The following is a 26,879-nucleotide window of genomic DNA, read 5'->3' as shown; positions in this document are numbered from 1 at the left end:
TAAAAAAAATGGCTCTTTCCTACGAAAAACATCCCGACCCCTGCCCTAGCCCAATTAATTGCCCTACCCTGTTCCTATCTTAATTATTCGTGAGTAGGACAATAAGGACTAATCTAGTTATCTACCTATTCTGTGCTATTAATTCGTATCGTTGCAAATTTAAGACAAAATAATAAAATATCCAACTCAAATAACATGGAACAAAAACTGTTAACAGCGATTCAAAACAATATGATAACACACCGGATCTGTTAAAAAAATTTTTATCAATTTTTTGTAACGGACGTTTCTTTATCAGTATATCCTACGTATACGAAATACGAATATCAAATAATAAGTATACGACTACGGTCTTCGACCTGCAATTACTGTGACTCTAACTTACTGCTTCTTTAATGCAGTAATACATTACTTTTTGGACGGATTAAAGCTGAAAACCTTTGTATTTAGTTGGACGTATTACAAATATTAAACTTCGGAACTCCGAGTTCTAACGAAATACAAAATTTTTGTACTTCCGAATTCGGAGTTCAATCGGCAAGCATAATAGTTACATTAACCTAGACTGACTTAATTTAGTCATTATTATTAATTAGTCAATACATAACCGTGTGTCCGTGTATAACTACCATTATGTCGTGTCAAATTACATATTCTCGTCAAGTATTACAACGAGTCAGTGACCGTAAAAAAAGAAAACTAGCCATTGACGATTCGGACGAAATACCATTAAACTGTAATCTAGATTTATTCGTAGATTCTCAGTTAAAAGTGATTGAAGATTCTCAAACATCATTGAAAGGGCATAGAGACTTATTTGGTGAACTCATACCGGACACACCGCAAGATAAGCTTGTCAGTAATACAGGAGGTAAAAACACTAAAAACAAATCAACTAAAAGAACACCGGCATCAAAAAAAAAGAAACAACCAGATGAAGAAATTAGGATTGATAGTCCAATAATAAAACCAAAAAGAGTGTTTATCCCTACCCCAAAGTTCATGAAGTTAATGAAGGAGGCACAAACAGAGTTGTACTCCTTAATGGGTGTCAACAAAAGTTCAAGTGACATTTCAGTTGTAACAAATGATAGCCTTAATGTCAGTGGAATACAAGATTTACAAGATAGTCCTGTATCAAGTAAAAAGAATGAGTCTAAAACAAATTCAAAGAATAACGATAATGGCAAAGAATCTAAACGAGTTCTTGAAGGTAAATTTTCATTAATATTACTTATAAATTATAATTATATAATAATACTATAAAACAAATCCTATTCCTATAAAGTTATTAAAATTTTCATTGACTGCCCAAATTGGTTGATTTAAATACATCGCCCAGTTCAACATGCAATTTACTTTAGTAACAGCTCATAGACCATGTTAACATTTCAATTTCATCAATTGTGAACAAAGTGAAGAATGTATTAGTTGTACCTGCGTTGATATTTATATTTTTTATATCTTATGTTAAATTTTTTAGGATAATATGAGTAATCCGATAAATTACATGTATTTAGATTTTACTTCAAAAATTATTTAATGTTCTCACATCTTTATATAGGTAATGTATAGAAAAATCACAACAAAATTATGCTCCAATTTCCAATACATTGGTTTTTTTATTTTCTTAAAATTTACTAGAAATTTGAAACTTGTACCAGTTATTTATGAACTACAATACAATACCTATTAGAGTTCCATTTGAAAAAAAATGTATTGTTTTTTGCAGATTCTATAAATTTAAAAAAAAAAATTCTCTTTATTCATACCTACATAAAAAATATTGAACTTTTCTTAAATATGGTTTTTATATCTCTAGAGGTTCTATAAAAAATTGTGACTATAATTTCAATACCTTATGTTCTAGGAGTTGTTGCATTTGTTGATTACAAAATTGACAACGATCGCAGTGGTTCAGGTATTACACAATGTCTCATTAATTTGGGTGCTAAAGTAGAAAAAACATTCAATCAAAAAGTAATAAATGATTAGTCTTATTATCCTTAAACAATTTTTTAATATAGTTTATTTTTAGGTTACCCACGTAATGTTTTGTGATGGCTTACGTAGTACATATAATAAAGCAATCAAACGTAATATTCCACTAGTATCAGCAAGGTGGATGGAATACAGTAAATTAGCTAATAAGATATTGGATCCAGCTGACTACCCTCCAGTTGATATGGAAAAATATACAAGAACTCCAAACACTAATATTAATATTCCAGTAAGTAAACTTTAATGTTTTAGTTAGGTATTCAATTTTATATTGAACTTCAATACTCTCTGTCTGTGTTTAAATTAAATTTCGTTTTTATAAATACCTATAAGTAAGAATTAATATTTATTATTTCAGATAAGCAAGACGTATAAAAAATTTTTAAGACCAAGTAATATTGAGCGTGACAAGATGTTGAAATCCAAATGTGATAATCTTATGGAAAGATTTAACAACTTCAATATTATGAACCTGAATAATGAAAATAAAGAAAGCAGTCCTATCATTGAAACCCCTAAAAAATCTAGTGTTGATAAATTAGTAAGCTTATCAACCTCAATATACATACTCATATACTACATTGTATTCATTAGTGAACTAGAAGTATACTTAGCACTTCTAAATTCAAAATCAGTACTTCTAAGCGGTGAAAACCCCAAGTTCATATTATGCTTTTAAATTTTTAACATATTTTGATATATTGTAGAGGATTTATTTTAAATTTTAAATGAAAGACCAAAAACTGTATCATTTACAATCATATTACTTTGTGTATTTATAATTTTTTCTCAAAGAATTAAGTGAAACTTAATTCAGCTGTGTGTATTATTTTAAAAAACAATAGTCATACTAAGTTATACTTGTTTAATATATTTTTTTTTTATTTGTAGGACGATCCTTACAAATCAAATGATATTGTTGATATATTATCAGATCAACTATGTAAAGTATTAAACAAAATTGATAGTCCAGTACCAGATGACCAAATTGATGAACTATTTATTCCAATGTCAATCAAAGTATTAAGAAAATATCTCACACCTAGTGGAAAAGAGAATGCTACTTCTACAGAACTAGATGGTGAACTAAATAAAATTGAAGAACGATTAAATTTAAATCCTCAAGCTAGACAACGATTTCGTAAGCTATTATTTCCTTCAAATACTAATTTGAATGATACGAGCAATGTCAGCGATTTCCCATCACCTTCACCTCAAAAATTGAGAATTAGTGCTCCTTCAAGATTAATTAGTACGAGAAAACGGAAAACAATGCTTCATGATAAATTGTTATCGAATGCCAATAATATGAACAGTAATAAAAAAACACCAATACAAAAAAATGTTAAAATGAATCCCTCAAAATGGGAAATACCTTCAGATCTACGTCCGAAAAAAACTAAAAAACTAAAAAATGTGAAAACAACTCAAATTAATGATAATGTTTCTAGTTTAATGTCCAGAAATTCTACTACAATATTTCAGACACCAAAAACCTCTTTAGCTAGCCCTGTAGTATTACAATCAATTGCATGTAGTGGAATGACAAAAAGGTTTAAAAAATAAATATTTATTTGTATAAAACATAATATTTTATAACATTTTTTGTTTAAGCAGTGAAACAAACATTTTAAAATCATCTATACAAGACTTAGGAACATTCATTTTCCATACTAAGGTAGAACCTTCAACTACTTTTTTAATTACCAAATCTCAACCAAATCGAACATTAAATATTGTTTTTGCAATGGCTTATGGATGTTTCATTGTTTCTGAAAATTGGGTAAGACATTTCACAAAAACAAGTTTAATAACTTATCTATTTTATTGATTTTGTTTAAAATATTTGTGACATTGTATTGTTGTATTAAATATAACTGATAAACTTGTATGTTGTTTAATTATTAAGGTACATGAATCACATAAAATTGGTAGATGGCTATCTCATGAACAATATTTAATCTCGGATTTGTCTGAACGTGTTAAAGTAAAAATCCTAAATTCACTTTTATTTATTTTAAATGAATATTTATGAATGTCTCTTTTTGTTTTTTTTTCTAAGGAATTTCAAGTACGACGTCAAACATTTGGATCATTGTTAACATTTCATATATTTGATAATGTTGGCAGAATATACATATCAGATACCTGTGATCCACCTGCTAAACTCTTAAGACGATTGGTGCGTGCATGTGGTGGCCATTGCACAAGTACTGACACTAAGGCTGACGTAGTGGTTGGTTATACTCTTCTAATGAATAATAATATTCATGAAAAATGGATTTTGGATTGCATAACCCAAGGGACATTGCTAAATAAGAATCAGTATACTATTAGTTAATACTAATGATATTATGAGTTATGACCTGAAATAATTTTCACATGACGTGTTGACTTTTATGTATAATTTTTATTTTATTTAGCTAATATTTTTGTTTCTTCTAAAACTAATCTTTATTTCTTTGAACATTATTACTATTCCACTTCAAAATTTTAAATATATTTTTATCATAAATTATTCTAGAAAAATTAATGTCTTCAAGTTTATTTTATTCTATCATTTTATTTTTATTTTAAATAATTTCAATTATTTAGTTGAATTTTCAGTCTTTCTTTGAGCAAATTTTTCTTTTTACTTAATATTTAAAGTGGTGATGGGTAAGGAAGCTAGTTTAAGACAAGTCTGTTTCATTAATTGTTTCAAAGAGCGTTAATCTCATGTTTCAAGTTAAATTGATTATAAAAATATTATTTTCCATACAAACTTTAAATATAAAACTACCAATCATTCGATTGTTGTATGTTAGCTATATAGTTGAGTCTGTTAAAATGTCATACAACAAACACAAGTTACTATATGCTAATATTATCTTACAAACCAGAATAGTGATAAAAAATATAAGTTTTATTTTGAAATATAATGTAATTATAAAGATAGAAAATCTTTTAAACCCTAACTATCTTAAAATTTAAATAATATGTCTTTATAAGAATATAATATATTTATATATTCATTATTATTAACATTTTTATCATTATTTTTTCTAATCTAGAATATTTTTAAATATTATTTGTTTTATAAAAACACATTGGAGGAAAAATAATTTATGTTACATTTCATTATAATAAATACCTATTTTAATGACTTAAAAATACTTATTGTCATATTTCTTCGAAACATGCAATCCTCACCCAAAGTTAATCTGAAATTTTAATTTCTACATTCAACCAATTTTACTGTAATCTAAAATCTTGCTAATTTAAAATGGGTTACATTTTTATATATTCGTAATATTCTACTACAAATATAAATGAATTGTATGATTTAGTAAAATGTTCTGTTTCTATTGTATTGTATAAAAAAAAATAATAAAAAAAAAAATGTTTTTTATTTATTTTATAGTTATTTAATTAATTTTTTTTTTAACATTGTGTTTTATTATACAAATTAATTTATTTATTGTAGTATATAATTTATATGTATTTTTTTTTATTAATAAATGTATATTTTCATAACCTTTATGCCTTTAAATTCTGTATAAATAAGTCCTAACTAAAGTAGTGTTCCTATAAACCAAGGATGGTCAAACTTTTTTGGTCACGATCTACTAAAAATATACTTCACCTTTTAGGATTGACTTCCATAGAAAATTATTTTTATTACAGTATAACTATAATTATTAAAAAACATAATTGTAAATTCTAACATGATAACCTTTTAAATTGTCCGCAATCAACTGTTTGGTCGCCCCTACTATAGACTATATGTCATATATATTGTTTTTAAATTTAAATATCAGACTTAAATTTAATACTTATTGGTCTTATTTAATAAAAAATATTCTTAAGCCCTATCTATTATAACTAACTAATAAGTTATTAAATTTTTCTTTTCTTGTTAAATTTATTTTAATTTTTAAGAAAACGTGTCTCTGTTTTACATATGTACAATCTAACAATTTTCTGTTCGCCAGTTTTAAAAATATGCTGTTAGTTTTGATATTAAAGTGAATTTACCTATTATATAAATTAAATGTAAGATTATTATCTAGGGCCCCATGTAGTATTTAATTGATATTATTATCTTTAAGTAAGTTATGATCATTTTATAATTTAGAGTTTCAAATAGGTCATTACTTACATACATATTATAAAATGATCATAACTTACTTCAAAATAATAGTATCAATAAAAGGCTTCGTGGAGATGTGGAGTTCAAGACAATGGCGTAGCCAGGATTTTTCTTCAGGGGAGGCTATCAATTTTTTCACAGCAGTGGTTTACCTAGGTTCTTCCATAAGTGTAACATGCTAATTCTGAAGTATCATTAATATACTTTTAACAAATAAAAAAATTTATGACAATTTAAAATCAGTAAAATACAATTTAAGACTTTTGTAGCGTTTTTCATTAGACTATTCAAATAATTTTTCAATTTTCTTAAAATTTCGGGGAGGGCTACAGCTCCCTCAGTCCCTCCCCTGGCTACGTCACTGGCCCTAGATAATAATCTTAAATTTAAATTATATAATAGGTCAATTCATTCTAATGTCAAAACTAACAGCATACTTCTGAAACTGTTGAACAAAAATTTGAAATGTAAGTGTGTAACACGAAGACAACATAATATTATGCAGTGGTACGACGTCCTCTTAGGACATAGCCATGTTTAATAAACGTTCTTGCAAGTTGTTCATTTATAAAGTAACAAGAGTCAAGATCAAGAATGTTAATCACAATATTTTTTTATAAGCTATATTAATTAACTTTAAAATATTACCGATATATAAATATAATATAATATTAAATAATAAATACCTACCTATCTATCAGAAAGAAGAAATACTCGTGACTGCTAATTATTTGTTACGAGATAGCGCTGTCATATACGATTTTTGTTTTCTTGCAGAATTATGTGTTTGAAGTACCGACGCTGTTATTCGAGGCAACAATAATGAATTAATATGATTAGATTACAACAGTTACTAAGTAGATATTATGTATTACCTATATTATATTTTTAAAAATCTATATGTTATATGTCTATATCTATCTACATCAATGTCCAGTGGGTTAAATTATTAAAAGTTCTACTAAGTACAAAGTCACAGACGACACAAACATAACTCAACGTATTGTATGTTTAATTTTATTTTAATTTTTGTAAAGTAATCAAAATCGTTTTATTTCAGTGTTTAAACATTTATTATCGCCTATCGATCACCTTAACATTTTTCTTCATAACATTTTCGTTCAACTATTAAGTCATTTCATTTACAAATACATCGAAACATTTTTGTTCGAACCTTACTATATCTAATTACAGTAAAAAATTACAACGTATGTGGCCATTTGGGATGTATCTATCAGAGTAGAATAACGGAAGGATAGGACCTCGATTAGCGGCGATCAAAATCGTGACTCGGACGGCGGTAATGCTAAGCGACAAAAAAGAGTGCCACAACGCACCGCGGCTCACATCAGTGGCGCCAAAATATATATTTATCTATGAAAATTGTCAGAGGTGAATTTAGTAGGAGCCCGGCTAAGAGAACCTGGCAAAGAGAGTTGTTGAAAAACCCTACTAAGATAATTGACGAATTCGCCAAAATGAAAAACAGGTGAATATGATTTTATTAAATAAATACTCATATTATAAATAGTTCTTAATATTAATGCGTCATGTTACACGTCATACTTATGAGTTAAAAAGTATAGTAAAATTTTTCTTAAATTTAAAAATGTGTTGACTATACAAATTATTTTTATAATTAGGCCTGTCCTAAATTTTGGTCCTAGACACGCCTCTAGTAGGAAGGAGATGATCTGTCATTGAATGTACAAATTAAGAACATTTTAAAAGTTATAATAAAGAAACTGATATATTTTACTTATTTGTGTGTTATTTTTAAATATTGGTAGTACAATTTATCTAATAGGCAACATAAAAAGTATACCTACTTTTGTATTTTGTGAATATTCAAGTAATTGTAAGAAATAGATGGGTGTCGAAATTTTATGTGGAGGTGTCCAATGTCATGGGTAAAATTTTGGACTTTGGCGCCTCTGTAAGAATGCAACAAGGAGCTTTGAGTGGGTCGACTTTTTGAACGGTGAACACGACGTGATAACATATTATAATGATTTCAAATTCCTGCAATCGCAATTGCCAATAAACAAGATAACCCCAATTTTTATTATAGATCGCATCTTGAAAATATCATTAAAGTTAAATCAGCTAAATATACTACATATTTTCTATCATGATCTTATAATGATCTAACGTCTAACATTTTTTCATAGTATATTGTTGTATAATGAAGTTATAGAGCATATAGACATACTACGTAATTACTTAGTATTTTAAGTATTTACTAATACAATTATTTTGCTTTTTAAACAATAATATTTATAATTGAAATTTTTTGTAAATTTTAATTAACCATAACTCGTTTTCTTTAAATTATATTCTTACTATAAAATTTGATATTAAAATAATTAAATTAGGTATCATCAAATTACTATTAAAAGTAATTTAATACAGACAGTACAATAATTAGTAAACCAAATTAAGTTATTCGCTAACAATATTTAATTTTAATGTATTATTGTATTAAGTATTATTTACTGTTCAAGCACTCATAAAGACCAAATTTTCAAATATTTTTTTCCATTTTTTATTTGAAAAAAAAACAGTCTATACATTATATATATAACTATATAAGATGCACAAATGGCTTGTATGTAAAGAGCGAGAGTTGACATGAAGGGGTTGATTAAGCAATCACTTACCTTGTTTATTTTGTTATTTGTAACAGTTATTACAGATGTCGGAATATGGCTTATATTTATAGACTTACAGTGAGTATAAAAGACACCACTTTTTGCTATCTTTCAACATGCGGCCTACCCGTCTACCTAACTATAAAATATATAAATATAGTATATGCGATGTATTAATGTTTTGTATTCTACTATAGATAAAATGCTCGCATTAGTGGCATTGGTATTTTAGATAAGAATATTAATATAAGGTAATCTATCCAATATAATGTACATACAACGCCAATCATAGGCGAGCTGTCAGCGCTCAGCAGCCGTGTCGTGCTAAGAGTTTACTATGGACACAAAAATAGTTTGGAAAATATTTTAGTATCGTTTGCGGTGTATAGAACTAAATAGTACAATATAGTGGTTTGTAATTTAAAGGCAACATTTTAAAATGCTTGTAATATAATTTTATAGCACTTTTTTAACTGAAGAATCAACAGTTAAATACTTACAATATTATAGCCGGCTATACTATGTGCAACACAATGTCAAAAGGTAATGAAGTAAAACTGTACCTATAAAAGAAATGTCTAAGAAAAAGTACGCGAAGTTTTCAGATGTAAAAATAAAGCTGCCAAACTTCGCAATTGGTACGTAAAAATATGTATTTTTTACTTAGGTACGTGGACGCAAATGGTCGAAAAATAGTGGATAGAGTCTTAACGAAATCATTGAACTTGTGTACTTTTGGGTTAGGTATTGATAATCAACTTATTAAATTCATAAAATATACGGAAAGATCTAAAAATACTGTTTGTGACTGGGTGAGTCTCTGTAAAGACTTCCCTCACGTCTATCTAATAAAAGGTAAATATTTTGACTTTAGAGGTTCTGCCATAATACTGAAAAATGATAAAGGATGTTGTCGATTTAAAAGCTACGTTAAAACCGGATAAAATGAAGAATTAATGGATCGTGGGTAGTAGGATCAGGTTGTATATAGGAATATGGTTCGACGGATGCAAGAACTTTTATTGTCGAGAAAAGAGACAGAAATATTACGTCAAATAATTTATGTAATTTATAAAATGTAGGTAGACCAAATATTGAGGGATAGGTCAATTTTTTTTAACCTGCGATGAGGATTCCCTGATAGTGTTACTGACCCCACTGAGAACGGTGATCAATTTGATAATAGCAATGATCCTAACCTAGGATGGATAAATCTTTTATAAGCTGTTTGCCATGATTTAGGAGTAGTTGCTTGTGAAAACACGTCGTATAAAAGAGTCGTGTTTCCTCGTCGATAATTTTCATACTAAAATCGTTAAGTAGTGTTTGGTTAGATGAAATATACGATGGGACGTTGGAGATACGTCGAAGTGTTAAAATATTTTGGAACGTTAGTATAAGTTTTTTTTGGTTTGCTTCAAAGCTTAGACTTGAGATATTTCAAATTGTATATTTGTACTTGTGTTTTAAGATTGGTGATAAAATGTTTAGATAAAACAGAGGGCTATGTATTATACGGAAGCGAAACTGTCATTAAATTATAATTGGTATAAATTAAGTATAGGAGGTATTAAGGTACACGGTTTACAAAATACAAATTGCAAATTTCATTCGTTCATTGATATATTTGATGATCGGACGAAGCCACGAAGGAATAATTATTGATATTAAATGTCTTGATGATGATAATGACATATTGTTCTGTGATAATGATGATATGAAGCTACGATTGAGTTAGGTGTTCATGGAGTAGAAAAGAATAACGGCGAAAACTGTATAATGAAAACAAACAAATGGTACCGCACCACCACCGCCAGATGTCGTCGTTGTTTCGCCGCCCGCGGTTGACGTCCTACGTTTTTAACATTTTCTTTTTCTTTTTTTACTCTTTTATCAGTTCGTTCGTCGCACCCGTTTCGCGCACTTGTCTTCGTTGTTTGTTGTGTTGTGAACTTATTTCCTCTTTCACCTTTAGCTTTTTGCGGTTAATTTTTAATTTTTTTTTTTTGTGCATCAACGACTACCTAATTATAACATATTTCATTTAATCAAAATATGTCTTGTACTTTCCTTGTCGTCTGCTCTCGTTGATTACAGTGTCCGATCCGATACCATCTTCGTAGTGCGCCCGTTCACCGTTTGTATACCTTGTTATACATCCAAACCGGGTCGTAGTGAAAAGATTAAAAAAAAACCAGTCCCCGATAACGACGTAGATTATCTTCTGTGGCACCTATTTGGTGGTTTGATGTGGAAAAACAGCAAAAGATGAGTTGGGGAACTGAATTATGGGTGAGTACTGCACCTGTTTGATATGACTTAAGAGGATTACACCTAGGTCAGATTTTCAGGGCAATGTGTAGGCGGTTGAAAATAGAGTGGTATACAATGATATGTTCTTACGAAATTCAAACTATTCCTCCTTAAAAGATGCTTGACTACAGATAGTTTGTCTTTGAATAGATGGTCTGTTGTCATTTGTCACTATATATCTATTACCACACTGATGCATAACTTGCTAAAACACTGTCAGCCTGACATATTTTATAGTTATTTTTGTTTCTTGGACCTAGAGGATTAAATTTTGTTTAGTATAGAAATTATTAGGTATATTATAAAGCGATTGGTTTGGTGCCAGTGGTTTTCGAAAACACTTAAATTCATTGATTAGAAAATTATCTTTACCAGGTTTTCAGCCTCTTTTCATTGTTTATGTTAAATGGGTAAAAATTCAGATAAAGAACATGGTAAATAGAGTACCTACACCGATCTACACTAAAAGCCATTTGGTTTTTATATTTTTTTATTTAATAGATGTGCATAGTTATCATGATATATCTTGTAAATATATTATGATGAATGTATGTTATACTTTTTTAATCTACTTATTTTATACCTACAAAACCATCTAACTTACATTTGAACAATAAAGTAATCTGATAAATTGATTTTGCCATTCATAATTTCTTCTTAGATATAAAAATATCAAATAGTTACCTACCTATATTTTCTTGTAATATCTATAATTTATTTTTAATTTAATAGGTAATCTTTAATTTTTGATAGATAATGTTCAATATTGAAATAAAAATAAGTCGTAATCTATGTTCTATTTTATAGTATTAATTATTGTAAATTTTACTGAGTAGTAATATTTGTGTACTAGTAGAGCCTGATTTACAAATTTTGGGGCCAGGGATTTAAATAAAAATAGGCCTCATATTATAAAGTTAATAATTATCTTATATAATTAATAGCGTTAATAATGTACGAAGTCAATATCGTAGATAATATTTTGACAATTTTTATTATTCTTTTTTTTAAATTTTATGATTCTACAATAAAAAAACAATACAAACTAGCAGAACATTTGAGGGCCGCTCCAAATTGGGGCCGGATGACTAGTCACTCAGGTACCTCCCTAAATCAGGCACTGTGTAGGTACTTCCTATTCTACCTATATAAGTTCTCAAAAAGAATTAAAAAAAACATAATAGATATAACAATATTCTGAGCAATACTAAATTAATCAATAAAAGTTTCACATTAGTGTTATGCTATTGTGTATATATATATTAATATAATTAGGTAGATTGGTATGTACCAAAGATTATAATATTAAAAATTATTGCTCATGTTAATCATATGTAAAATATAACAAATAATTTAGGTTATTAAATATATGAGATAAAAGGAATTGGTAACCTTAAACCTATATGTTAATTATATAGGTATATATTACATAATTAAACAAACAATTTTATATATTTATTCCAAAATATTATAGGCATAAACTAAAAATAAATTGTCAAAAACTGGTATTTTATAAATATTCCTTTTCCCTATATTATACTAGTTATTATCCAAATTATTGAGAAAATACTTGGAAATTGTTCACTCGAGGCTTGTTAAATATATTAATATTTATCAGCATGTAGATATTTTACTTAAAACTTTTAAAAATCTATCATCAGTCATTTCCAATTAGATTAGAACGGATTAGAACAAGAAACATTATGTGCTAGTTAGAAGTTAAGATGATAGATACTGATAACTTCAAAAATGTTATAGCATTTTATCTGGAGTGTTGTCTTATTCTAATTACAATATAAACTACTTATAGGATAAAATTAAAACTAATATTTCCACTAATTTTTTTCTCATAGCCATGAACTTAAATTTTACAAGCTGATGTTTAGACTTTTGGGATAATGAACTTTTGGTGATATTGCTTAATATGTTTTATTGAAGGGGACCTTGTATTTATTTTAATTGTTTTAATAATGTATTAGAACAATATTATATATTGTTGATTTAAAGTCAATTTAATTATCTACCATATAAAGATAAATTCTCGGATAAATTATTGTTGTTTTTACTTTTTAACAAAGACTACAATTTAATATTTATTATTGATAACCAGTTGATAACAATTGATTATGATAGTCTTCTGTTGTTGTAATCATATAGTAATAGAGACAGAGTATTCTATATTTCTATTTTCTATAGCTGTAATATTTTATTCCTTACCTTGTCTAATCAGCGATCACACAAGCACAAAATACTTTTTTGAAATTTGAACTTTGCTAATGTTTATAACATTATTTTTATTTGTATTCATTTCTATACTATTTAAAGTGAATTGTAATTATTTCAATTTATTTTACTTAAAGTTAGCATTATTATTTTTTGTATCTTCAAGGTTTCTCACTGGCTATTTACTTATTTATTACAAAATTAACCTAACCTAAAGTAGAAGGTCTAGTAAGACAGATACAACACATGTGGGTATGTGTGGATAGAATGTTTTCTTAACCTAACCTAACTAGGTGCTTTAATTACTATATTACTATGGTCTAGGTCCTAGACTTTAGGAGCTAATTAACTAGCCACTAATTAGGCGTGATGACTAGGCAAATAATGAAATTGCATTAAAATTAAATTCTTTGACTATATGCCTAGGCATTTAGTGAAATGCGGGTAAAATGCCTGATTTGATTTTATACCTCTGACGTATACCTAATATCTATACAGAAATATAGAATATATTATCTATATTTATAATTTATAGCAGGGACGACCATACAATTGATCATGTTAGAATTGATTTTTAGGGCCACGTGCCCTATGTTTCTTAATAATTATAGTTAGGTAATCAATAATAAGAAAAATTTTCTGTGGAAGTTGATCCTCAAAGGTTAAGTACCTATATTTTTAGTAGATTGGGACCAAAAAAAGTTTGGTCACCCCTGATCTATAGGTTAATTTTATCTAATTATTAATTAAATTTTTAGTTTTAAAAAATGTAACTTAAGTAGTTTTCACTTAAATTTCTAAATTCTATTCATGGTAAAAATTTTGTTTTAAATCAACTAAACAAGATACCAGTGGTGTCCAACCCACTGCTCAGTTAGGTTAGGTATGTAAGTACACATTTAAAAAAAATTAAAATTATTACAAATACGGCTTTTCATCTTATTCTGTTAGCAATTTTTCCTGTCAGACATTTTCAATTAGAAATGTTATGATTTAACATTGATATTCACTTGTGTACTTAAAAGAACATATAGATCAAACTATATTATTATATTATCTACCTTATCCTGTAATTTTTTCATTAGTCAATAAAATATTATGACATCAGGTCCAATATGTAGCTATATAATATATATTATTTGGTATAGTGTATACTACTATGTTTAACAAAATTAATTATTATATTTAGATTGAGATTATTCTTACTTTTATATTTAGTGACTCGAAAATAATTATTTATGAAAGTGTTCCACCGAAAATAAAAGGTTGGGCTCGAGGTTGGGCTTTACTACGATGTAACATTGAATAGGGGTTTCAACCACCTTGTATTCACTTTAATAAACTTAAATAGACATTATAAAAATAATAAAAATAATATGAACCATTTATTTATTTTATTTTTATTGAAATTTCAACCAAAAATATAATTACTTATTATTTATTGAAAATTAATAAATACTCTGGTGAGATTTTATAAAAGATAAATTAATTACATTATATCAGTAATTTGAAATAACAATTAAATATGAATAGTGAATGCATAGTGATAGACAATGGTGTCGATGTGCTATATTAAAATAATAACAAATGAGTTAGGTAGGTAATAGATGAAGTAATATATGTAGTGCCAATTTTCAATAATTGTCCACTATTCTAAAATATTCAAATATTTCTTTTTTATATTTTAGCTATCTCATTAATTATTATTTTTTTTTCATTAATTTTTTCCACCAATCTCCTACCTAATATTTAATTAAATTTGCAGGGCCTTGTAGAATTATTGGATTTTAATATCTAATTGTTTTTTTGTTTAAAAGAAGTCAACTATCTTTACCTATTTAATTTCTAATAACAAATTTGGTTGATTATACAGGATAAAATGATTACTTCTATCGAGTTAATTTTTTTTTTTTACTAAATAACTAGTATTGATTTCAACATGAGATTGATGACATCAATGATATTATGAATACAGGATAAATTATAATGTATTATTGATCATGGAATAATTTGTAAATAGATTTATTAATAAATGTTATTCTAAAATGGATTAACCTGATATGAAGTATTGGGGGAAAGCTCAGATTTTTATTAGAATTAATAGTATTCTTGTGTTAGTTGAAATCGATGTTGAAATGATAACTTTCCCAGTGCTTCAGAATTGATTTGAAGAATACTTATATTGTTTTATTTTAAAACTGCTAAAATAGTTAGGCAGCTGTAATGAATTGTCTATTAGGGATCTATATTATATTAATGAAAAACATAGTTACAAATTACTTTTACTTATTTTAAAATAATTATTAATTATTATGTTAATAATTTATTCATATTATATAATCCATTTTTAAGATATTTTAAATATAAATTGTAATTTATAAGAAATACCTATTACTTATTAAACTATATAAAATTATACCTATTTACTATGTTTATATATATTTATTTTATATTTAATAGTTTCAAACATTTTAAATCCGATGAATATTACTAATTAGTATTTATATCTCTTATTTAAGCTTTAAAGCGTATGATGTAATTAATATCCTTAGATGCTTTGTAGATGATTTAACTATAGTTCTAATAGTGTAATATAATAATTTAAAATATTTGTAATTTGTATGGTACCAAAAGTAGTATCAATTAATCCGATCAAATAAAATTAGTTACAAAATTAAATACAAATTAATATTATATTGCTAAACTTGATTACATTTTAGTATTGATATATTATATGAATACCTAGAATGTCTTTTTTATTAATTATTGTTATTTGCATATCACTGTAATTTATACATTATTTCCATTCGATAAATAGTTAGGTTACCTATTAGTCTATTTTCAGTAGGTATTTTATTATAAATATATTTCAACTAACAATTATTCCGTTGTGACTTAAAATGTTGGGCTTCTTTGTAAGATTAAACAAGACGAATACCAGCTTATCTAAATTTCTTATGTACTTTTAATTAAGATTAAAATTTTAATCCTAATTTCTATTGTATAGTTCCTATCCATGACCGTGTGGTAAAATTGTTCTTCTACCTTTTGATAAGTAAAGCTAAGTCTCTCTAACTTTTGCTATTATACATACCTTGACAAATTTTGTTAAAAATATACATTATAGACTTTGATACTTTTAGTTATTTACTAATTGCAGTATATACTATTGTTATGGTTATGCGTTGTCTGTAGAGCGTAGACTGTAATCAATAAATAACAAAAACTATTTTTTATTTAGTAATCAAGACATTAATAAAATATAATTTTGTTGTTGGTTGAAAACCACAATGTCATATTTTATATAAGTACTAAAGTACCTATTTATAATTATATTTAAATTAATAAATGTCATTTAGGTGTCTTGAAATCTCATAATTTTGTTCTATTCAGGATTTTTATAGGTACCTACATATTTCATAATTATTGCCTGTATGTTTTAAATATTTTGGTATTGTTAGGTACTTATAAGTAATTTAACTGTCTTTTTAGTATTATCAGTGCCATTTATATTTTATAGTTTAAAATGTTGGCAATCTGTATATTTACTGAATTAATATGGAGCTTAATTGAATTTTGAAAATTAAACTATATTGAGTTAAATAATTTAATTAATAGGAACAAATATGACCATTGGACCATTCTGTATATTTGTATAGTGTAAATGTTTACATTTTTAAATTAATACTTAAAAAGAGAACTTTGATCATAATTCAAAGTTATTCTTATCTGTTTGCAAGGTAAATCTTAAATAATCTACTAATTTTTATTTGTTAGATACCTAAATTTTTTGCTTTTCTGTAAAATGCCAGTAATATACGTTTTGTTTATTTTTTATTTATAATTTGGTAAATATCAATCAAATAAATTTGTATTTATCTACAAATGACATTTTATACTACCCACGAATATTAATATTTCATTTTTTGTGTTTTGTATGAACTCCATAAAACTATTTTTACATAATTAGCTTCTAAAATATTTATTTCCTTTGTTTTAAGTTACGTCAGAGGATCTTAATTTATTTAGTCTTAAATTATTTTTTTTTTATTAATAATATATACATATATTATATAATTACCACAATAAAATAAGAAATTTTATAGGTACTTTTAGACATTTTTAACGACTTAACTTTTATTTTTATTCATATTATAGATTTCTTCAATTACTATTTCTTAATTTTACCTGTGGTAAGTACCTACTTATTTTTTTAAACTTATATTTAATTATGTTCCACTTTTTGTTTGGTAATAATAAGTTATTATTAGCACTTTTAATGAGTTAATTTATAGTACGATAATAACCTTATTTTTACTTTTCTAATTACCTAATGACTTATCTGAGAATTTTGATATTTGTTTTTGGTTTGCGGTGTTGGGTAAATCTGCTGGCTGTTGAAATTTAGTCACTAAAAATAAGAAGATAATAAAATTTAGGTACCATTAGATTCTTGAAGTGATAAAAATAAAATTGTTATTTTATTAATGTTTTGTCGTATAGGGAAGATGCTTGAATACTAACATATCCAATAACAATAAATATTGTTTAGAAATTTTGTCCATCTATACGAATTTGGAGCGCTTCACTTTTTATGCTGCATCTGCGATTAGAGTCTGTGCACACGCCTATGTTATGTTGACACATGATACGTAATCACTAATCAATAACAATATATTCTACGTAGGTCGCATATCCTGTTTCCTGTATAATGTGTCTAGTGAAACCCGTATTAATCAATGTAACCCTTATAATATTGTCTTTTAATTTAGCTATCTAAAGTTAAAAAATAATTCTAAATACGAATTCATGTTTGGATAGTGGTATTCGTTGTTGACGATAATCAATCAAAGAGTCCGATCACATTTTTCGAGTCGTATAAAAATATCCGAAAATAGAAATTATTCAATTTACAACAATACATTTGAAAACAATTAAATTAATTTTTTATATGATAGGTATTATTCCTTATACTTCAAATTAACAAATATTGTTCTACATAAAAATTTAAGATTTTATACTAATTAAAAGTTTAGTTACGTTTTTTAAACAATGACCTATCACCTAACACCTATATTGTTTATAAATGTTTTTTGATAACTTATTGCTACTAATTTTTCTATAGTATGAATTTTTTAATTTTATTAAATTGTATATTACTTTTGTCTTACCCTAACCTTCACTTCCTTGTGAAAATTTACCATCACTTATCAGCTTCAAATTTTTGGGTGACAAGTCAGATTAAATACTTAAATAAACATTTATCGTTCAAACTTTTACATATATTATTTGTACGGTGTTTGTTATGTAAATTTGTTGAGTTCTTTTTTTTTTGTCGTTATATTCTTTTTTTATTTCTTAGTCTGCAAAATTATTAAAGCTTTCTTTGCCACCTGATATATAACTACAGGAAAAATGTGAAATAGTTGACGTTATTAAAGCACGTTTGACTATTTCGAGATTCATATCACAAGTATAATGACTCAACTCATAGATTTATGTAAACTATACAAAGTTTCTATAAAACGTATTAAAATAAATTTATAAAAAATTGAGATTTTTGTACGTATAGGTAAAAACTTTTAATTTATACTCACCTAAAATTAAGTTCCTTTGTGTAATAAAATAGAATTGATGAATGCGCATACACAACGTCACAGCATGTACAAGCTAGCAAGTTTGTCGTAATAATTAAGTTGAGTTGCATTTCTAAAGTCATCAATTATCGATTTTGTATAAATCAACAGCTTAAAAATAAAGACAGTCTTCTACACACAAACACAATTATGTAAGTCATAATTTACTAGAAAAATCAAAACCATTTTGATAATTTCACATGATTTAACGAAACAGTTCTTTAGTTTCATCCACATACGATAGGACTTGCCTAAATGCTTAAGACTATTTAAATTAAATGAAAAATGATACGAATTGTGTATAGGCCGCTATAAAAAAAACTGTTTCGTTCTTTCAATCACACTAATCGCAGACTAATTTAATCGTTTGGATATGTATTATGTATGTATCAAACTCAAAAGCTAATAAAAGTTTAATGGTGTAAAGATATATTTATTTTAAAATTCACTTTTTCATTTATTAATCTTAATTTACTTAATGATATTTAGTATGCAATTTATAAATTTTCTTTGTTTTAAATTTAAAAAAATATAAAGTTATAGGTACACCAATTGTTGATATTTTTCTTAATTTTTAAATAATAAATGTTGTATAACTATACTATTGATATTTTATTATATCAGTTACCTAACACAATATATATATATATTATGTATTGTGTATAAAATATCTTAGCAGAGTTAACAATTTGTTTAGACATTCTTAAAGAAAATCTCCTATTTTAGAAACAGCATTTTGGTTCGTAAACTACACCGGGAGTTATTATTATTAGTATTTGTCTGGAGAAAGTAGAACAACAGGTTTTTCTTGTACGAATCTTGTCTGAATTAATTGCAACGATCGACGTGATTCTACCCTTGCTGATTATTCCAGGCAAAATCAGAAATCATTTTTTTTCTCAATAAACCGGAGTTATACCTGAAGACTTAACTATTTATACATTTACCATTCTTTTAAACTTGAATCATCCTTGCTCCGTGTTTGGAATAACAAATCTTTATGATTATTTATATTCTTCGATAACAATATTGTCTTATAATTTCTTTTGTACACAAGTTTTTATGAATATTGAACGTTGAAGATTTTTTTTTAATCACTGTAAAAGCTTAGCCTAATAGATAAATAGTTTTTTGAACTATACATTCTTGAAATTCTTAAATTATCACGCAATAATTTCGTCCAATATTTAAATTATTATTCAATAAAACTTTTTGGGCATTACCCGTTAAGTAATTTAAAACTTTTAATTTATTGTTTAAGTGATACTCAAATGGGAAATATCTACCTAGTTTGTCTATTATTTTCAATGTAAGTAATCTTCTTTCTAAAAAGTATATTAGTTTGAATTATTAAATATTTATGCCTAAAAATAATTTATTGCTCTAATATTTTTATAGTGATATTTAATAATACTGACATAAATATAGAAGATTACAAGTCATCTCAAACAACTAGAAAGTTCGTCGGTACAACTTCTTTATAGTTTAAAAAGTAGTGTCAGTAACCTTGACATCGTCATAATCCAAAAAAACCGCACAAATACTGGATATTTTCCACATACATTCACGCATTTCTTACTAAATCTAAATGATTTTATTTTGACTTCATTCATATTTAAAATTGTAAAACAAATTTACATTATAAAATAAAATTATACAATTTTTAAATTGATAGTTGATGTTTATATATAACATTATAACATTTTCAACCTATGATAAATTAAAAAAAAATACTGAATATTTAAATATTATTTCATTATTTATATATTTTAATATGACATCATTAGTGTTATGATAATTTTAAATTATGATTTTATATGTGTATTAACTATGTAAGTACAATTAAAAACATTTTATCAAATTTTTCTTTTAATTATTTGATTGGTCGATATAATAGTATATATGACATGTATTGGGTAACATTAAGCTTTTTATTTTCGCATTCTTAAAACAACAGATCTTCTAGTGTGTGCCTAGTGAAAGCGTAAATATGTAGGTATTGTAAGAACTCTGGAGTCCGTTATTCGAACGTTTGTGTTAGTTAATTAATAGAAAAATCGTTTATAGAACGGAAACAATGTATTATGTATGTTGGTGTAAGTATTGCTGTAGTAGTATAGTATATATCTATACCATTATTTATAAACAGTTTAACTTCCTCATTTTTTTCCGTTCACCATAGAATCGATTCCTCTTCTTTCGGTATGCTACATGCACGTGCCATTCAGGTATGCGCCGTGATGGATGAATTTAAAATAATTAAATCGGCTTGAACAAACTGTTTTTAAATTCAATATTTCCTAATATTATAAAATTGGCATAAAGTCAAATAAAAATATTTATTATTATTCCAAATGCGCACCACATACCTATTATATAGATATGATAGGTATATCATATATACAATGTATCTATTTTCTACGCTATTCTACTGACCTTGATCTTAACCCAAAATATAACGGCATGTTTTTGCTATATTTTAGGACCAGTACGATAATTTATCGTTTCACACTCAAAAAGGCATTGATTTTCTTGAAAGATATGGACACTTCATCCGCGACAGATGCCTCATTGAAATGGAATATGCTGGCAAACTCAGGTATGTAAACATATTAAGTAAGAAAATATAATTCATTTAACAGCTAATAAACTTAATGGAGGAAAGACGTTAATGCTATAAACTGATATATGCTTAAGTTAATCGTCGCGTTTAACCTTCATTATATTATATTAGAAAATATAAAATAATAAGTATAATATTTTCCAATATTATAAACAAGTATATTATATACAATTTTACGTTAAAAGTATTTTTTATTTTACTATTTATAAATTATAATATTTGTAATATCGTAAATTGTTATTAAACTTGTATTTTTAAGCCTCAACTACTTATGGTTGTTAATTTACATTTGCACAGGATTCAATTGTTTACATTAATTGTTGTTAGTAGTCAATTGTGTTGCTTTCTGAAGAAATAATTTAATATAAATTCAACATTCAAGTATTCGATTATCAAAGTATTATATTTTTGTAACAAACTCACTGCTATTTTAAATATGTTATATTTCTAATATTGATATAGTATTAATTCTTGTTACCAATTATACATTCAGAATATGTAGACAAATAGCTACTGAACTATTTCAAAATATATTTAAAATTGTAGCAATGTTTTATTATGAAGTTGTATTATAATTTCTTTATTTAACATTAACCACTATTGGTTACACTGACGTAACACTATAGTAAATCTTATTATTTATAAGTCATCATCTCACAAACCTTCAATGTATATAATACTAAAAATCACACAAAATAATGTTTGTTTGGAAATATATGATACCACTTAGGATGTGAGATAATACATTTTTAAGAGTATGTGTCATGTATTTTTTCCTTCATTATAAATTATGTCAAGTAAAAACAGATTCTCCACAAAAATAAATACGTAAGAAAAATTACTGTTGTATGTATTGGGTACAATTAGGTTATGAAAAAAATCGGACAGGATACTACGGAGACTGGGTGTGGACACTCATCTCGCTTCGTTTACCTCAGCGCAGGATAGAAGTGGTGTAATATAAATATGTATACAAGAGTAAAACATTGCATTCGAAAAACCTATTCTGAGCTATAATAGATATTCAGTTTATTTTATAATAAAATATTTCATTATTTTAAATGTACCTTTGTTTGATTAAATTTAGGTTAATATATATTTTCAAAATTCATAATATATGCTGGAATGTACTACTTGAAATTATATGAGGCATGATATAATTTCAGAATATAATACTATTCAAAAATGTTTTAAAAATAAAATGGTTATAAAACAATAAGTACATTGTAGTCAACAGTCATACAATATTTACATATAATTGGTCGGATGTTGTCTTAAAAATATTTATAAAATTTGTAGTTAGCATCCTGGTAGCCTAACGTGATTTTATTTGTTTATACTATATTTGTTGTTACTATACTTATTAGTTATAATTACAATAGAAAATTCGAAATTTAACGTATAAATAAACTTATCTATCGGATTATATTAAGATTTATAAGATATACAGAGCGATTCTTCTAACACAGCAATAGCAACGATTATTGGTTATTCATTTTAGTTAATCCGATCACTTTTTTTTTATCATAGTTGATTTTTAAATTGCATAAATAAATAAATTATGAATATTGAGCCTAATGGAAGATTTGTGGTGAAAATTAAAACTCATAATTGTTTAAAGGATTTAAACCGTATCATTATATTTGTTTCATAATAATATGTTATTAGCCTATTAAATAATTGATTTTAATTAGGTTATTATAATTGTAAATACTTATTCCTTAGATTGTCCTATTTTAGTTTTAAATAATAATCAGTTTTTTGTCGAATTTTTATTTTTATCAAAATGTATTAAGATTTTTAAACTATAAAACTAATAGGTTAGGTATTTATAAAGTTTTTATAACTAATACATTTTTTATAATACCCAAAATATAAACTCAGAAGTTACAATTCTAAACAGTAAAGTACTAAAGTACACTAAATGTACATTTCCCTCCAATGTCTGGATTCAACGATCGGGTACAGTCGGCATCTAGACGTTATACTGTTTCACTTGCCTGACAACTACTGGGAGTTGGATCTCGGGTATTGTAAATATTGTAGTAAATATTCACATTATATAAAATTATAGAATATTTGTTATCTAGTCTATATTATGAAAAAAACTATGAATAACAAAATACTCCTTTAAAATATAAGTAAAAAGAAGTACCTAAACATACAATAAATAAAATTCCCATTTATATAATATTTTAGTATTTTGGCTGATTTTAGTTTTTTTTTTAAATGGTACGTCTTCATTAGTTCAAAATCTTACGTGTATTAAAACCAGTAAACACTATGCAATATTTAATAGTTTTTAACTATATAACTATGAAAATATTATATTCTTAATACAATTATTGTAATTTTTTCATATAGTATCTGTATTAAGGTATATACATATTATAACATCAATTTTATTCTTAGTAATTCGTAAATGTGTTGATGAATTGATAATAATTATTATTGTAGTACATATTTTATTGTTCATTGTTTGGACAAACAAGAATGACTTAATATTGACAATGAGTAAGAAATGTTTTCTGTTTGGCATGATAAACCTAATAAATAATTATTGTTTTATGATAATTGATAAATTTATGAAGTATGCGATGTGGTCTATTGATTTGTGTCGTTCTAAGAATATTGTATGATATTTTAGCTCATGGTAAATTTTACATATTATGTAATATACAGACAGTAAAATAAAAGATTGATATTTTTAACTGCGACATTAATCCAACAATTTGTTTTCGTTCAATAAGAACTGACTAACTGAATTATTTGTATATTTACTTTCATTTCTTCTACAGTGGAAATGTACACATTAATGTTCAATGTTCAATGTTCATAATATATATATATATTTTTTCTTGGTTTCCAAAATGAACAAGAATCGTGTATAAAACATCTCGTTTTGTATATTATGATGTGTTTTCTCTAAAGTAAAATTAAAAACGATTTCTGTTTAATACGCTTTTGAAAAGCGGCAAAAATATTGTTGAATTTTATTGTCATTCTTCCCAGTCGAAACTCGATAGTCTACATTTTGGATAGTGCTTTTTAAATCACGATACATTATCAGCTATAGTCGTTGTACATTAAATATTTAAATGTTATTTTTGCGTTTAAATATCATTTATAAACGTAATAATTTTCGTGTTGCGATTTCGTGTTCATACGTTGTTACTGTAAATATATAATATAATATTTACTTAAGTTGTACCTAGGTATTATTTTGATAAATGTGAGCCAAAACTAACATTGCAAAAAAATGTTATTCTATAAACATCAGATAGAACATAGTTCCGTCGTGTTTGATTCCTGAATTTTCTCGGTCATTGGGCATGACATTGTGTTAACGGCCCGCGTTTTATCGGTTTTCAATGCTGCATGTACTTCTGTCATTGAACCGAAAAATAATCTTTCAAATACAATATTACACAATACGGACGGATAGTATATTGCTGTTAGGTAGGTTGATTAAACTTATCATAAATATATAATTAATATAAACCAACTAGACCTATAATATTTTTGAAACGAATATACTAATAATGATCGCTGTTTTAACACGATAATTCACAAAATTAGACCAATATACTAATATTGTTTAATAATTTGTCAATCTGATTCCTCAATGACCTGTGTTTATTTACTATATGTTATTACATATATGCTTTCCGCCACACTCGTAAAATTTTAACAGACGATCAGTTGCTATCGTACACGTCTATTGAGAATCGGACACGTTTAAAAATTAATCTAAACCTATCGCCAAAAAAAAAAAATACTGAAACACTCTTTACTTTATACTACCTCGTCTTATGAATGCTATGCTTTGAAATACATTTAAATGTGACGTAGTATCAATATATAGCAATACCTCACTGTCGACGTCTTAAAGAAATCGGATAGCCATTGCTGCACATACCACATTCAATTGTATGCGGCCCATATTGTAATATTATGCAGGTACAAACTGTGTTATCGGCATAAATATTAATGACCCCGACTATCATATTATTTGTACACACTTGAGCTAAGTCAGGTAGTTAACACGATTAAATTTATTAAATGTACACATTTCAACGTGTATTTTATTCGTGGGTCGAAGTAATATTTTTTTCGACGCATTAAGAAAAAACGTGCAGTTTTTTTTAGTTAATTTAATTAATTGATATTATGTCAAAACTCGTATATTATACCGAGTATACGCGAGTCACGAAGATCGGGCATGCAAATACGATATTGGTGGGAAATTTTAGATCTTCGTGCTATACCTATTCTATATCATTTTTTTTCATGTTCACCAGGGCCACAGGGGCCAGGAATGTTCGCTTGCGGTCCTAAGCAAATTTCAGTGCGGCCCCGCATCAATTTTAAAACTAAAGTTTTTTGATTTTTCTTTTATGTACCTACATATTATTATAAAAAATACTGTCCAAAATAATTTTAAACTATTCGTTCAATTTGACCCAGATATTCCAAAAGATTGAACACCCCTGAATCCTGATTTATATCACCTAAATCAGTTTACTCGACCAAATAAAACTTCTATTTTTACATGTTTATATTTTATTAAATTTAAATTACCTTAATTTTTAATGCAATCTCGTTTTTTTTTTTCAGGAGATTGGTTAAAAATTATCAACCCAAAAAAAAGGAAGAAGAAGAATATCAGTAAGTCTCTGTCTTTAAAATAATACAGTGTGTTTTAAATCGATGTTTATTGTTTCAAAGTTTAGGCTAAAAAATTGATTTTATTTTAACGTAAAATATTCCATACTAAGTATTTTAATATTGTATATATAGTGAAATCTCTGAATAAGTGACACTCGATCACCAAAATATTGTCCGTTATTCGGAGATTCTCACTATTTAAAGGGGGTAAATCACTGAAATTCATAAAGGATAAATGTTTAAAAGAAAAAAAAATATATTCTACATTAAATTTAATTATAGTTTTATTATATTTAAATTGTGTTATGATATAATATCTAATAAATAATGAGATGTGTATAATAATAAAAAATTGGTTAGATTTAGCCATTTAGTCGTATTGTTTTGTAAACTATTTTAAAATAAAGATTAAAATAGGTGTCCGCTATTTGGAGGTTTTAAATTGAAAAGTAATAAAAATATCCCCGTTCTCAAGAAATTATCCTCCAATGTCCGGTTAGGTACCTAATCTAGAGGAGGTTTCACTGTATATGAACTATTTATATAATTTATCGTAATTCGTAAATATTATTAGTTTCCAAAACAATGGGATTTTTATTTAATATAGACCAAAATTATTATATATTATGTAT

General features: G+C 26.1%; 2 protein-coding genes across 5 annotated transcripts in view; both read left to right on the top strand.

Annotated features, from left to right (window-relative positions):
• Positions 1-316: 316 nt before the first annotated feature.
• LOC114129483 (uncharacterized) lies at positions 317-4,595 on the top strand. The gene is made up of 8 exons (XM_050201284.1): positions 317-1,213; positions 1,871-1,980; positions 2,039-2,230; positions 2,360-2,542; positions 2,893-3,554; positions 3,619-3,784; positions 3,911-3,988; positions 4,064-4,595. Exons 1-8 carry the CDS (start codon positions 634-636, stop codon positions 4,340-4,342), a joined length of 2,250 nt encoding a protein of 749 aa, XP_050057241.1. The 5' UTR covers positions 317-633; the 3' UTR covers positions 4,343-4,595.
• Positions 4,596-9,403: 4,808 nt separating this feature from the next.
• Positions 9,404-26,879, top strand: part of LOC114129476 (formin-binding protein 1-like) — a 32,177-nt gene continuing 14,701 nt past the window's right edge. For 3 of the 4 annotated variants that reach the window (XM_050200115.1, XM_050200114.1, XM_050200113.1), the window contains exons 1-3: positions 10,667-11,076; positions 21,440-21,555; positions 26,197-26,247. In XM_050200115.1, coding sequence (XP_050056072.1) covers positions 11,053-11,076; positions 21,440-21,555; positions 26,197-26,247 — 191 coding nt within the window. In that variant the 5' untranslated portion in view covers positions 10,667-11,052. Of the gene's footprint in view, positions 9,423-10,666; positions 11,077-21,439; positions 21,556-26,196; positions 26,248-26,879 lie in introns of those variants that run through there. The other variant, XM_050200116.1, reaches the window with a different exon arrangement.

Source organism: Aphis gossypii, chromosome 2, assembly GCF_020184175.1.
Source record: "Aphis gossypii isolate Hap1 chromosome 2, ASM2018417v2, whole genome shotgun sequence".
Lineage (NCBI taxonomy): Eukaryota > Metazoa > Arthropoda > Insecta > Hemiptera > Aphididae > Aphis > Aphis gossypii.
This window is presented reverse-complemented; position numbering and strand designations above follow the sequence as displayed.

What these genes read in the sequence shown, in the direction of transcription:
- LOC114129483 (XM_050201284.1), top strand. Translation starts at nt 634, where the DNA reads ATGTCGTGTCAAATTACATATTCTCGTCAAGTATTACAACGAGTCAGT. An exon ending in AAAAAACATTCAATCAAAAA is followed by an intron (nt 1,981 to 2,038) that starts GTAATAAATGAT and finishes GTTTATTTTTAG; the next exon opens with GTTACCCACGTAATGTTTTG. An exon ending in ATTTGTCTGAACGTGTTAAA is followed by an intron (nt 3,989 to 4,063) that starts GTAAAAATCCTA and finishes TTTTTTTCTAAG; the next exon opens with GAATTTCAAGTACGACGTCA.